This window comes from Cucurbita moschata, unplaced genomic scaffold (assembly GCF_002738365.1).
Source record: "Cucurbita moschata cultivar Rifu unplaced genomic scaffold, Cmos_1.0 Cmo_Scf00020, whole genome shotgun sequence".
Taxonomy (NCBI): domain Eukaryota; kingdom Viridiplantae; phylum Streptophyta; class Magnoliopsida; order Cucurbitales; family Cucurbitaceae; genus Cucurbita; species Cucurbita moschata.
The window spans coordinates 24197-37087 of NW_019268536.1; the positions used below are offsets into that span (position 1 = coordinate 24197).

The 12891-nt window shown below is 36.6% G+C and overlaps 3 protein-coding genes and 1 pseudogene across 5 annotated transcripts; 2 read left to right on the top strand and 2 right to left on the bottom strand.

Moving 5' to 3' along the window:
- Positions 1–143: 143 nt before the first annotated feature.
- Positions 144–4186, top strand: LOC111458027 (annotated as a pseudogene).
- A 211-nt stretch (positions 4187–4397) lies between these two features.
- LOC111458026 (stem-specific protein TSJT1-like) lies at positions 4398–7126 on the bottom strand. Its single transcript, XM_023100507.1, has 4 exons — positions 6819–7126; positions 5941–6181; positions 5724–5844; positions 4398–4882 (listed from the first exon to the last, which is right to left on the bottom strand). Exons 1-4 carry the CDS (start codon positions 7016–7018, stop codon positions 4692–4694), a joined length of 753 nt encoding a protein of 250 aa, XP_022956275.1. The 5' UTR covers positions 7019–7126; the 3' UTR covers positions 4398–4691.
- Positions 7127–8621: 1495 nt separating this feature from the next.
- LOC111457734 (transmembrane emp24 domain-containing protein p24beta3-like) lies at positions 8622–10888 on the bottom strand. Its single transcript, XM_023100114.1, has 4 exons — positions 10584–10888; positions 9837–10023; positions 9639–9746; positions 8622–9094 (listed from the first exon to the last, which is right to left on the bottom strand). Exons 1-4 carry the CDS (start codon positions 10800–10802, stop codon positions 8961–8963), a joined length of 648 nt encoding a protein of 215 aa, XP_022955882.1. The 5' UTR covers positions 10803–10888; the 3' UTR covers positions 8622–8960.
- An 858-nt stretch (positions 10889–11746) lies between these two features.
- On the top strand, positions 11747–12782 carry LOC111457488 (early light-induced protein 1, chloroplastic-like). 3 transcript variants are annotated; one of them, XM_023099707.1, is made up of 4 exons: positions 11747–11968; positions 12082–12165; positions 12284–12648; positions 12694–12782. In XM_023099707.1, exons 1-3 carry the CDS (start codon positions 11822–11824, stop codon positions 12626–12628), a joined length of 576 nt encoding a protein of 191 aa, XP_022955475.1. In that variant the 5' UTR covers positions 11747–11821; the 3' UTR covers positions 12629–12648; positions 12694–12782. The 3 variants fall into 3 exon arrangements, with proteins under 3 accessions (XP_022955475.1, XP_022955474.1, XP_022955473.1); XM_023099706.1 differs by having other exon boundaries at positions 11748–11968; positions 12284–12651; positions 12689–12782; XM_023099705.1 differs by having other exon boundaries at positions 11748–11968; positions 12284–12782.
- Positions 12783–12891: the final 109 nt, after the last annotated feature.

Here is a 12891-nt window from a genome sequence, read left to right on the forward strand (position 1 = left end):
TGTTTCATTCGTAGCAGGAAGCAATTCTCCGATTTAGGCGCCTTCAAGATCAACGATGATTCTCTTCTCGCAACGCTCAAGTGAGTTAGAGATTTGTTCTCGTTATATTTTGTTCCAATTTCTTTGCAATCTATTTGTCACGTTCTCTTTCATTTTCCGTCACTGTGATGGTCCTCAGAGCGGAAGAACGAAGCCAAGAACTACAGCTTGTAGAGCGCGAAGATAATGCGGATGAAGACGACTTGTTCGATGCGATTGATAAATGTAAGTTTCAGAGCTTTTAACTTATCAACAAGGTGTTGTTTTGCTATTCAAATAATTTCATCGGCGACGCTTGTTTCGTGAATCTTAAACAAAACTTGATTACATGACGTTCTATCTTAGTGATCTGCTTGTTGTTCTTGGAGGTTGATTGCAAAACTCCAATGCTAATCAAATTTCTTTTTCCGAAGAAAAATTGATCATCTGTATACCGCATCATGCGATCTCATTCGATTGAATCATTCATTTTGGAAACATCTCGGCACCGGCGGCTTAATTTAGTGATCATTTCATTTCACGATAGCCTAGCCTCCAGTTTAGCTATGTTTATATTTTTTCGTTGTTTATTTTCTCAAGGCATGCAATTCTACAAAGTTTTCTAAATTCGTGAAGAAATATGCGGATAGTTTTAGCCAATCAACTGACTATCATGTTGTTCCACTACATCCGAAAGAGTTCCTTTGCCATTTTTCTGTGCAGTACTTCTCATGGAATTAATGCTGGAGACGTGAAAAAGATTCAGGACGCAGGGATATACACCTGCAACGGTTTCGTGATGCTCACGAAGAAGGTTGAACAATTTTCACGTCAAATAAGATATATCCTGAAGTTGATATGATTATGATGACCAAGGTTTTTTTATTTTAGCACTTGACTAGGATAAAAGGTTTATCCGAGGCGTAGGTTGATAAGATCTGCAAAGCTGCCGAAAAGCAAGCGGTGAGCGAATCAGTCGCCACTTCTCTATTATCCACGGTGCGTTTAATGTTTTGCACAATGACGTCAAATTCTATTCACACCAGCTTGTTCTAGTTAACAATTTTAATTTCTCTGTTGCTTCTCAGAATTTTGGTTATATCACTGGAAGCAATGCTCTGCTCAGGGCAAGCTGCTTCTGTTTTTTATTAGTAACAAATGGAATGCCTAACCAAATAGATCGATAGTTTACAAAAAACTATAGTTTGCATCGTCTCTCTTTTCCTTTTCCGCTTGCTGTAAGTTTCGCTTTCGGAAACAACTGTGAAAGATTCCTCGAGTTTTTCTAGTAGCTCCTATAAGTTAAATATATATTTTAGTTAACTATTGACCGTCATGAATGCAGACTTAGTCCTTGATTATTGTTTGCGGAGAAAGTCAGTGGTTCGCATTACGACTGGAAATCAGGCTCTCGATTTAGGAGGCAAGTTCTGCTTTATGACGTTCCTTTTTTTCACTATCTCGAAAATCAGAATCACTAAAGGAAGTTGTTGTTCTAATTCGTACCAAAAGGCGGGATTGAAACTCTAGCGATCACGGAAGCTTTTGGAGAATTCAGGTGAGGTTGTATATGTTAACAGTGCTTCGATTTTGTCTATTGAAAATCGACGTCCTGTATTGAACTTGTTGTTCTCCTCTGACTTCGTTGCCTAGGTCCGGGAAAACGCAACTCGCGCATACTTACCTGTCTATACGCAGGTTTATCTACTTGACACGGAAGGCACTTTGCATCCTCTTTTGAAGCTTATTTTATGATGTCATTGCAGCCGACCTGATCGAATTGTGCCTATAGCTGAAAGATCTGGCGTGGACCCGGGAGCTGTCCTTGACAATGTAAGCACCATGTTTTTCATTTTTTTTTTCAAAATGTTCTCCCCTTATCTCGGCCTTGCCGCAAAAATGTCTGCAGAACCATTTAAACAGGTAACCTGTAACTCAAACGTCGAAAACTATGGTGTCTGACGACGTACATTCTGTATCCTAATTTCAGACTGTTGATGCTCATCACACTTATTTTAGTGGATTTCACCGGAAGGGGAGAACTCGCGGATCGCCAGGTCGAATCAAATAGACTTAAACAACAGACAACGTTTCAGAATTTGATTTCCCTAGGTAGATATTCGTTTCAGAATTTCATTTCCCTATGTAGATATTTGTTGTCATCTTGTTTCATCATTAATGACACAAGCTGCTTGACACATGCAGCAAATATTGGCGCAGATGCTGTCCCGATTAACTAAAATTTTGCAGAAGAGTTTAATGCAGTAGTTTACATGACCAACCAAGGTAGCGATTGAACTTGTGGAATTCGTTCTGGTTCTTCATTTAGGAAATTCGTTTATAAGCAACCATCCACTCCTCGTTATCTGTCCACTATGATTGGTGGAGCAAACACGTTCGATATGTTTGTAAGCAGTTTACTTTTGCATTGTTTACCATTGAAGAGGAGTATATGACAATGAATGAAACTTTTGAAGAAGTCACTTGTATGCATGATTTGTTTCTCGAAGAACCAAGTCTATCATGCTTGTATTAAGCATATTGATGTCCGATTTCATTTTGTTCGAGAAATTATTAATGAAGGGGACATTCGTTTATTGAAAATTGGAGTTGCTGATAATCTAATGGATTTGTTGACAAAGGTGATTGCTTGTGAAAAGTTTTGGCATTACTTAGATCCAATTAATATTAGACGAAAGAAGTAGCCGATTGGCTTGGTGTTAGCCAAAGAAATTATTTGCTTGGGGATTTTTTTGACAAAATGAAGATTGTTGTGAATTGTCATGAAGATTTGGTTCATGAATACCTTTGGTACATTTTTCGCTCCGACTTGTAAATCTATTTGATTTATTTGGTTCAATTTTTTTGGTTCACAATTCTAATTTATTTGGTTCATCTCTCATTTATTTAATTGAGGGTTCATCATTCTCATTTGTTTCATCTCTCATTTATTTAATTTAATTTATAACTCTTTTTTGTTCGTATTTCATTTTGATACATGAATAATTTTGATACATTATTCATGTTATTTTGATTCATGTATAAGAATTAGTATTGTTATATCTATATAATGTATTATCTATCATTGTTTTGAGATAATGTTTGTCTAGCATTGTTTTGAGAGGTGAAGTCATTGCTATTTTGTATTTTAGGCAATTGGGTGAAACTTTGTAAGAGAAAAGACTTTGAGGCAATTGGGAGAAACTTTGTAAGAGAAGACTTTGAGGTAATTGGGAGAAACTTTGCAAGAGAGAAGACTTCAAGGCAATTGGAAGAAACTCTGTAAGAGAGAAGACTTTGAGGCAATTGGGAGAAACTTTGTAAGAGATAAAACTGTGAAATATATTTGTAAACATTTTGGTTATAGTGATTGGCTACCACTCAGTTGTAGGGGAATTTCTTCTCTCTGAACACGTAAATCTTTGTCTTTTTAATCTTTATCTGTTTGTTTCTTTTTAATCTTTATCTGTTTGTTTAATTTCTATTTATAGCTGTATGAGTACAATCGATCCTGCTTTTGCTACAACAATTGAGTATCATAACATTTTAGTTGTAGCATTAGGTTACAACATCTACAACACATGTTATCTCATTTAATGGTCAGAATGCCCTTGTAACAGTCCAAACCCGCGCTTAGTAGATATTGTTCGTTTTGGCTCATACGTTCACTATCAGCCTCACAATTTTAAAACACGTCCTTTAGTGAGAGATATCTACACCCTTATAATGAATGTTTTGTTCCCTTTTCCAACCGATATGAAATCTCACAATCCACTCTTTTTGCGGGTCTAGTGTCCTTACTAGCACATTATTCAGTGTTTGGCTCTAATATCATTTTAGCCCACCGCTAGTAGACATTGTCTGTTTTGGTCCGATACATGTCGTCGTCGTCAGTCTCACCATTTTAGAACGTCTACTGTTTTGGGGCCAGCATCCTCCTGATATAGAACCTCACAATCCACTTCGTTGGGGCACAGCAAACTGGCGTATTTAATGTACACTAAATTGGTGTTCATCACTCAAAATGTTAGGTTTTACTAAACGCAACCGTATCCTTTTGTATCAGACCCCAAAAAACCAGCAGAACGCTACGTTATTGCCCATGCCGCTACGGTAAGATTGATGTTCAGGGAAGGCAAAAGGTGAACAGAGCATCTGCAAGGTCTGAAGCTATATCCGTATCTCACATCACCTCACACTTAACACCTTCATTTATTAATTTCTGGTTCGTAGAAACATCGATCCCATGAATCTCATCGAGTTCCGAAATCATCAAACTACTAAGCAAGCAAGCAGAACGTATTTCAGATAACACCAGGGGGCATTGCAGATGCAAAGGACATACGTCTCATATGACGTTGGAATATTAAATCGGGATAAATATCAAATCCCAGCTGTATTAAGATAATCCTAAATATGCAGTTGGCAAGCAGCAACTTTATTGCCATAAATCCAAAGCTACAGTTAAAGTAAAGTTTAAACCAGAATGTAACTCGGTTAAGCCAACAGGATTCATAAGATAGAAGTAGTTGTTAACTGCACGGACATGCCATTGGGGAAAGTAGTATAAACCTCAGTACCCATTTAGAAGGCACAATTGGTGGGATGGAAATATGGAAAGCAGCCGGAGGAAGGGTAAGGCAAAGTAAACAAAGCCTTGCCAAATCATGCACTCAGTAGTCTGTAGACCAGTTTGCAGCACTCCCAACTCTTGGCATACCAGAACTTTCCTTTCGAGCCTCTTCATCCACCTTGAAATCTGCTCCACAGACATGACCTGAACTGTCCACCCTTGGCACTGGCTTCACCTCATTAAGAGGATGCTCAAAACTTCTCAACCCACCCGAGGTTGTGAAGAAGCAACCTAGAATACCAAACATATTGCATAAAATGAACATTGATACCAGTACCTGTATTACTACCATTTTAAATGTCGATGATGGTTTAATTCCCCAACCCTCAACTATTGAACTAAACAAAATATACTCAATTTGAAAACATGCATTGCCGTGATAGAACAAGAGTGAGAAAGAACTGATGACTAGTACCCGTAACTCATTGTAACTACCATCCTAAATGTCGATGGTTCAATTCCCCAATCCTCAACTGTTGAACTAAACAAAATATACTCAATTTGGAAACATGCATTGACGTGATAGAACAAGAGTGAGCAAGAATTGATGACTAGTACCCGTAACTCAACTACCATTCTAAATGTCGATGGTTCATATCTCCAACTCTCAACTGTTGAACTAAACAAAATATACTCAATTTGGAAACATGCATTGTCGGGATAGAACAAGAGTGAGCAAGAATTAATGACCAGTACCAGTAACTCATTGTAACTACCATCCTAAATGTCAATGGTTCAACTGTTGAACTAAACAAAATATACTCAATTTGGAAACATGCATTGTCGATAGAACAAGAGTGAGCAAGAATTGATGACCAGTACCAGTAATTCATTGTAACTACCATCCTAAATGTCAATGGTTCAATTCCAACAACGGTTAAACTAAGAAAAATATACTCAATTTGAAAACATGCATTAACGTGATAACAAGAGTGAACAAGAGTGAGCAAGAACTGATAGTATGCAAGCTATATCAATTCACCAATTTTTAAATTTTTAAAAAATTAAAGAGCTCGTCAATTTCCCCCCTCACATTTGAAGACATAATGAATTCATTCCCATAAAAGGTTACCTGTGGGGAAAGGAGCAAAAGATTTTCCACACCCCTTCTTCATAATTTCTACATCATCCGAGAGAACAAGCTGTCCCTCAGAATCAGTTCCCCAGTGGAAGGGAACGCTCCCATCAGCATCCTGATGATAAAAAAACATAAAGGAAAAAACTAGATTAACAATAACAACAGAAATTTGCCGCAATCATGGTTAAACTAAGGTATCAAGGGAACTTACAGAAGCCAAAAATGCAGTTTTTGAGGAACTGTCATATAGGACGAACACAAATTTTCCTTGAATATCTCTCACGACTTGATCAGCTGGGTATGGACCCCGATCTCTTAATGTTCTATACGCTTCAATAACGATGCTAACCTCGTTTGCAGCTTTGTTCAAACCATACTGTTGCTTGAGCTGAGCAACATTCTCAATGTGCCCTTGGAACAAGCAGAAAATGTCGTCCACAACCGCAAATAATCTAATTTTATAAAAACAAATTTCATCATTTTCCAACAGCAGGCAAAACTAGCAAATGCTCGTATAAGAACGAAAATACAAGCAAAACAAGATTCAATACAGATCCCATAAAAATTAATAATGATTTATAAAGTGCAAAATAATATGGCCAAATTAAGAAACTCGTAATCTTGGTTGAGGATGAAAAACAAGATTAATCGTTTCAAATTAGATGAGCAAAGAGAGGACTGATAAAACTAAACACCGATCTCGAAAGATAACCTTCCATAAATTCGATCGAGTCAATATGAAAAAAGTTCGAGCAAAACGAAGACAAAAAAAAAAGACAACAATGGCCTTAATGAATACAAACATTTCTCAACCAAAACTCAACCACCACACAAATAGACGATACAATTTCATACCAAAAAGGAAAAAAAAAATCAAAATAAACAAAGAAAACTCTACTTTGTTAAATGTAAACAGATTCTCATCAACACAAAACGAAACACCCTATGGAAGACACCGCCGGGGTACAATAAGTTAACAAGAACAGTGATCAGATCCAGAAAAAAAAAAAAAAATCAAAAGAAGGCAGAGACGTATAATACAGCTTTCCCCAAAACATTGCAGAAAAAGATGAACGGTAATCGTAATACCTCGGGAGGAGAGGGTTTTGCTTTTCGACGGAATAGGCCAAGAGACCGGCGGATCCGAGATTGACGATGACAGAACCAGGGTACACGGAGCTAAAATGCCGGGCAAGAATTCCATCTTTGAGAGCCCAGACGGAATCGGATGCAGGGCTCCGCAGCGCCTCGGGACTTTTGGCCACCGATTTCTCGAAGACAGCGAGCATTTTGTAAATCGTTGATCGGAAAATGAGAAATGTTTCGTTTCTGAATGCACAGGGGACTAAAGATCGCTTGCAGTTAAGAGGACGAGGACCTGGAGTCCCTACATACTTCAAAATTAAAAATTAAGGTTAGACACAAATTTCCACAATTGCCCCTCTTCATTTCTCTAATAACTATTTAGGGCAAACCAGGCTTTTATTTTCTTAATTTTATTTAAAGTTTAAGAATAAATGTAAATATTTTAAAGGTTTGAAAGTTAAGTTCCTATTACAACTTTATTTTATTTTATTTTATTTTTAAGAGTTGAATGTTTATTTTATTTTATTTGAAGGGTTGTATTGTAATTTTGTTGAAAGGAAGGGGTCAAGTGGTAGTGAAGTATTGGGAGGACGGTAAAGTAGGTATGCCACGTGGAATCATATTGGCGGAATCTGAAGCTTATCCATTTCACGCCTACCACGTTCCGAATATTCGAGTAACTGTCAATTTTTGCTTTGTTTCCATTTTATTTTAACACACACATTCATATATGGAATTTATTAATTTTAATCAAATAAAATTTTATACAAAAATAAGTATGACCATGCACATCAATAATTTTTTCAAATTTTTTAAATTTCAACCAAATATTTAGCTTTATCCCATTTTTTCTTTCAAAACTTACCAAATTTATGTCCTACCATGTATGTATAATTTATTTACTTGAAATGAAAATTTATTAGAAAATTAAAATTGTAATTTTTTTAAAGTTTAAATAGTCGACCACATTTATTTAAGTTTAAAATACTATTGGGTGAAATTAAAATTTTAGAACTAGAATTTACAAAACCCGACAGGGTTAGGATTCAAATTAATTTTTTTTTTCAAAAGAATCAACCATATAAAACTTTATATTAAAATCCCATTTTAGGTTTCAAATATTTAAATTTGGTTATTATACTTTTAATAAATTTAGTTTACGGTTAATTTTTTAAAAAATTGTTTCTTTTAATCTTTATTTTCAATATTTTAGAAACATTTTAAAATTATATTTGTTTTGTTAGATAAATACTATTACTATTATTCTAGGATAGATTTAATTTGGAAGAACTCATTTTCTAATTAGTAAATAAGCTAAATTAGGAAGTACAGAGGACAGTCATTTTTTTTTAAATTATTATTATTTAAAATTTAAAAGTAATTATTAGTCAACTGAGTGGGAAATGTGAGGAATCAACACTTGGCTAGTACAGTTTCTACCACCGAATTCTGCTCTCTAACGAGCAACGTTAACGATAATTAATATCTAATCTACTAAACTATGATCAGATTGACCTCACAATGAGTATCAACATTCCCATAACAATTAATATCTAATCCACTCAACCATGATCAAATTGGCCTCACAATCAAGTACTATCAACGTTCACATGATAGTTTGTATCTAATCCACTAAACTATGACCTAATTGGCCTTACAATCGAGTATCAACCTTCACATGATAATTGATATCTAATCCACTAAACTACGATCAAATTGGCCTCACAATCTAGTATCAACGTTCACATGATAATTGGTATCTAATCCAATAAACTATAATCAACTTGGCCTCATAATCATAATACATGATTCAGTAAGCAGTGGTGTATTGATGTAGTTTGTAGCGTATATAAAAAATTGAACTTTTTGATAACAAGGCAGGCAAAGAATGAGGAAGGGTATTTGGAGCCCACATACATCCTTTTTGAAGCATAATAGGGTAAATAAATAGGCTTTCCCTAGCTTCAACAAGATGCTAATACGTGAACCCCCAGCTTACAACTATGAACTGTAAGCACAATCAAAAGTGATTATACAACAAATGATAGACTATAATATAATTCATTCCTGAGGTTTTCCTAAAAGCTAAGAAAGGGGCAACGATGTTATGTTACCACTAGGATCGATGGATGGATGGATGGATGCTCAGACCCGGTTATATGCAACCGACTTGCTGAAGAGGCGACGAATGTAAACGACCTGAAGCCCGCTTGCAACAGCGAGCAACAAATACTCTCCCACTGTGTAGAAAATTACACGCTTTCTTGTACTCTCATTAGCTGCATTCACAACAACCAAAGGTAGCAAAGACAATAAGAATCCTATAACAATTGCCAAATCAGTCTGGATTTCAACTTAAAAATTGATGGGTTGGGATAAACTTCTTGTCTACATCGATATTAGACTGGAAACAAAAAAGAATCTAATTTCTACGTAGTTTCATGAGATACAATGCTGGTGGATAATATTCAAGTCTATGCTACTAATTATTGTTCAGCTTGTGGTTTCAACGCTTGATCCTATATGCATTATTAAAAGATTGATGCTTAAGCTATCGTGTGTTGCAATCCCACACATAGACATCAAGATCAGATCATAATCATGATAGTTATGTCGGACCACTAGAGAAGAAAAGACATTCATCTTGTGTCACAAAGTTAGAAATCGCGTTCGCTTGACATCTTGGTGGTGTCACACCTATGACCAATTCCCTTTGGGAGGGGGTTCTCTCTTCCCCCTGCACCTGAGCTGTATTTCTTCGTTTATGATTAACTTATATGTTTCTTATATATATATAAACCATGCAAAAAATAAACCACATACTGTGACGGTGGCGTGCATCACGTGCTTTCAAGTATTTCTGCTCGGCGGTGACCGATTCCAATGCCTCTCTAAGCTCTGCAATTTTAACATTTACAGGGTCTAGGTGTTCTGCAAGAAATTACCACAACAAGGTGAAAAATGAGAGAAGTGTCAACTTCATAAAAGCAACCAAGTCCTCTAAGCACAAAAGTGAAATACCATCTTTAGCAAGGTCATGTTCGTTTGGAATGTGACCAACATGGATGTAGAAAGAAACTGTCTCGGTGGTCGAGTAGGGATTACGAAAACAGAATCTGTACATTCCACTGCGAGAAGCCTTAAACTCAAACTTGCCACCAGATGTCTCCTTCAACGAGTGCACCACATTACCTGCGGGAGATGTAACCTGCACAAAACCAACCCACGTTAGGATATCTTCAAAACAACATTTCATTATGGATACAAAAATCCTTCAAGAGATTCCAGGTACCCTAATATCCAGTCGATGATGACCAAAGAAATAACAATTTCACAACACCATTTGGGTGTCAGGTGGCTATGCCCGAAGGATTATAAATGTGAAACTAATGATCATAAACAGTGTAACAACAGATCATTTCGAAGCTCACAAGAAATGTACTACAATTATCAATCTAAAGTATCATCACAATTACAAACAAACAAGCCCCATACGTCCATATTAACAAAAGGGCAAAAAATTCCAGGTTCTTTAATAACTCAAAATCAACGAACAACATTTACCCTTCTTTCCTAAACCAATTTCACAACAGAGAAAAGAAGATTGCGCAGCAAAATTGGAAATAAAAAACCGAACTCTACCACACATTCCCCCAATCCAAGATCCAATCGTAATCAGGATCAATCTACAAATCGGCAGAAACGACACGCATTGTCATGCAAACATGAATTAAAAACCAGATTAATGATGGAAACAATGTGGCTTACAGTGAAATCAATGCCGGGATGATCGGCGCCCCAGAAAATTTCATGATCGACGACGACAAAATTCCCAGAAACGGTGTCGCCTTCGTACAATACATATTCATGGATGCATTCAACCTCGTTCACTGTGACCGAAAGCGAATCGATTCTGGCGATTAAGCTCGCCAGAAGAAAACCCGCCAACAGATATCCGAATCCCCGCTCTCTCGGTGTCCTCTCCATTTTCTCCCCCTTTCGCTTTTCGTCTTTTTAGAACTTTTGGTCGGAAATTTAAGAATGGTTAGGCAGCGCTCACAACCGTTCAATTTGTGAAGTAGCCCTTGTTTTCTGAAAACTAGCCTCTTTAGTTTCTCAAAACATGTTTTTTCATTAATATTGAAAAATAACCTGCCGATTTAATAACGGATTCCTTAAATTCCTTTTTTATCCTTCAAGTTCAGAATTATTCTATTTTTGTATATTTTTTTATTCTATTTTAATTTCTAAATTTTAAATACTCATTTTAACTTCTGAACTAAATAATAATAATACGTATATTTTTTATTATTTATGATGGATGGTGACAAAATATATATATCATTTTAGATATATTAATTATATTAGTGGTATATTTCATATTATGTCCATTATTATAATTAAGAAATAACAAGAGAAAATAGAAAAAAAAATTAAAAAATTTTCCATATATATTTACAAAATAGAAAAGAAAAATGCTAGATATAAAATTTAATTAATTGAATAATTTTTTAATTTGGATTTATTATTGACAAAAGTGAGAGTTATTCATTAAATATTTTTAAAATTATGTAAATTAGAAGTGGAAAAATAAAAATTTATAAAATTGATAGATATTGTACACAAATTTTAAATTTTTTTATATGGTTATTTATTTGAAGAAAAAAAAACCCCTAAATTACTCTTCTTCCATTGATCTGGAAACTTCCTCCAACCATTTCAACCACACGGTACAAAAGTTTGCTTTGTTCCTCATGGGAAGCCACGTCATCCTCATTTCATGTGTGGACAAACCAACCCACGTGGCGCTCTTATTTGGCAGTAAATTGAAAATGCTGACGTGGAGTTTAAATATCCACCACTCTCCGCCCCATCCTCCGCTATATAAACCCCGCCGAGGTTCACCGTATGATCATCACTACCAGTTCACTGATCGACAAGCAACAACTCTCCATAGCCAGTTTCATCATACTCTGTTATCGTTCTATACCTCAGGACATAGCTTAATGGCTGCCTCAGCTGTAATGCAATCCATTCTGGCGAGTTCGGCTAGTCGAAATGCTTGTAGGACACCGGCGAATCGGCTTCTCCCGGCGGCGGTTCGGCCGTTCTCCCGGAGAGCGGCTAACTTCCGAGTGCGATGTACGGCGGAGGTACTCGCTTGGCTATTTCCGTTTTCTTGGTGACTAAATGTACTTCTATTCTGCTATTGAAGTTTCCAAGGCTACAATCGTGGAGTGATCTGTTGTATTGTTTTGATTTACAGGAGGATCAGAGAGAGCCAGCGACTCCTTCATCGGTTTCACTGCCGTCTCCACAACCAGGGCCATCTCCCACGCCATCGCCGAAGGTAATTAAACCTGCAACATCTACAAGCAGTTCTCGATTAAACGCCTGAAATGTAATAGATGGTAGGTGAATATTTATAGCCATTACATAGTTAATTTGAGATCTGGTAATCTCCGCAGATGAGTACGAAGTTAACAGACATTTTGGCGTTCAGCGGGCCAGCGCCGGAGAGGATCAACGGGCGGCTTGCGATGGTAGGGTTCGTAGCTGCCCTAGCGGTTGAAGCAGCGAAAGGACAGGACGTGTTGGAGCAGATAGGGAACGGGGGAATCCCGTGGTTTGTGGGAACAAGCGCGATTCTGACACTGGCGTCGCTGATTCCCTTTATTAGAGGAGTGAGTGTGGAGTCTAACTCGAAGGGGTTTATGACTTCCAAGGCGGAGCTGTGGAATGGGAGGTTTGCGATGTTGGGCCTTCTTGCTTTGGCCTTCACCGAGTATGTCACGGGTGGAAGCCTCGTGTAAGTTTTAGTTGGGAGCTTTTGGTTAGTTGGGAGCTTAAGTTTTAGTTGGGAGCTTTTGGCGATGTCTGAGTATTAATGCAAAATCATATCCGATCAAAGGAAATTATGTAAATATTTCTAAATAATCAATCTAAAAGTTTCAAAATTTCGGCACATTTGCTATTAATAATGTAAATTTCCTTTAATTTCTACACTACTAATAAGATATTAATTATTTTTACACTACTAATAAGATTAATCTAAATAATTAATTATCTTTATTAT

Bases quoted from the DNA above. Each gene is read 5' to 3' on its own strand.
- LOC111458026 (XM_023100507.1), bottom strand. From the start codon at position 7,018: ATGCTCGCTGTCTTCGAGAAATCGGTGGCCAAAAGTCCCGAGGCGCTG. The intron at 6,182-6,818 runs GTATTACGATTA...TTATAAAATTAG, and splicing joins CAAAACCCTCTCCTCCCGAG to ATTATTTGCGGTTGTGGACG. The intron at 4,883-5,723 runs GTAACCTTTTAT...TTGGTATTCTAG, and splicing joins TTTTGCTCCTTTCCCCACAG to GTTGCTTCTTCACAACCTCG.
- LOC111457734 (XM_023100114.1), bottom strand. From the start codon at position 10,802: ATGGAGAGGACACCGAGAGAGCGGGGATTCGGATATCTGTTGGCGGGT. The intron at 10,024-10,583 runs GTAAGCCACATT...GGTTTTGTGCAG, and splicing joins ATCCCGGCATTGATTTCACT to GTTACATCTCCCGCAGGTAA. The intron at 9,747-9,836 runs GTATTTCACTTT...AATTTCTTGCAG, and splicing joins ACATGACCTTGCTAAAGATG to AACACCTAGACCCTGTAAAT.
- LOC111457488 (XM_023099707.1), top strand. From the start codon at position 11,822: ATGGCTGCCTCAGCTGTAATGCAATCCATTCTGGCGAGTTCGGCTAGT. The intron at 11,969-12,081 runs GTACTCGCTTGG...TTTGATTTACAG, and splicing joins GAGTGCGATGTACGGCGGAG to GAGGATCAGAGAGAGCCAGC. The intron at 12,166-12,283 runs GTAATTAAACCT...TAATCTCCGCAG, and splicing joins CTCCCACGCCATCGCCGAAG to ATGAGTACGAAGTTAACAGA.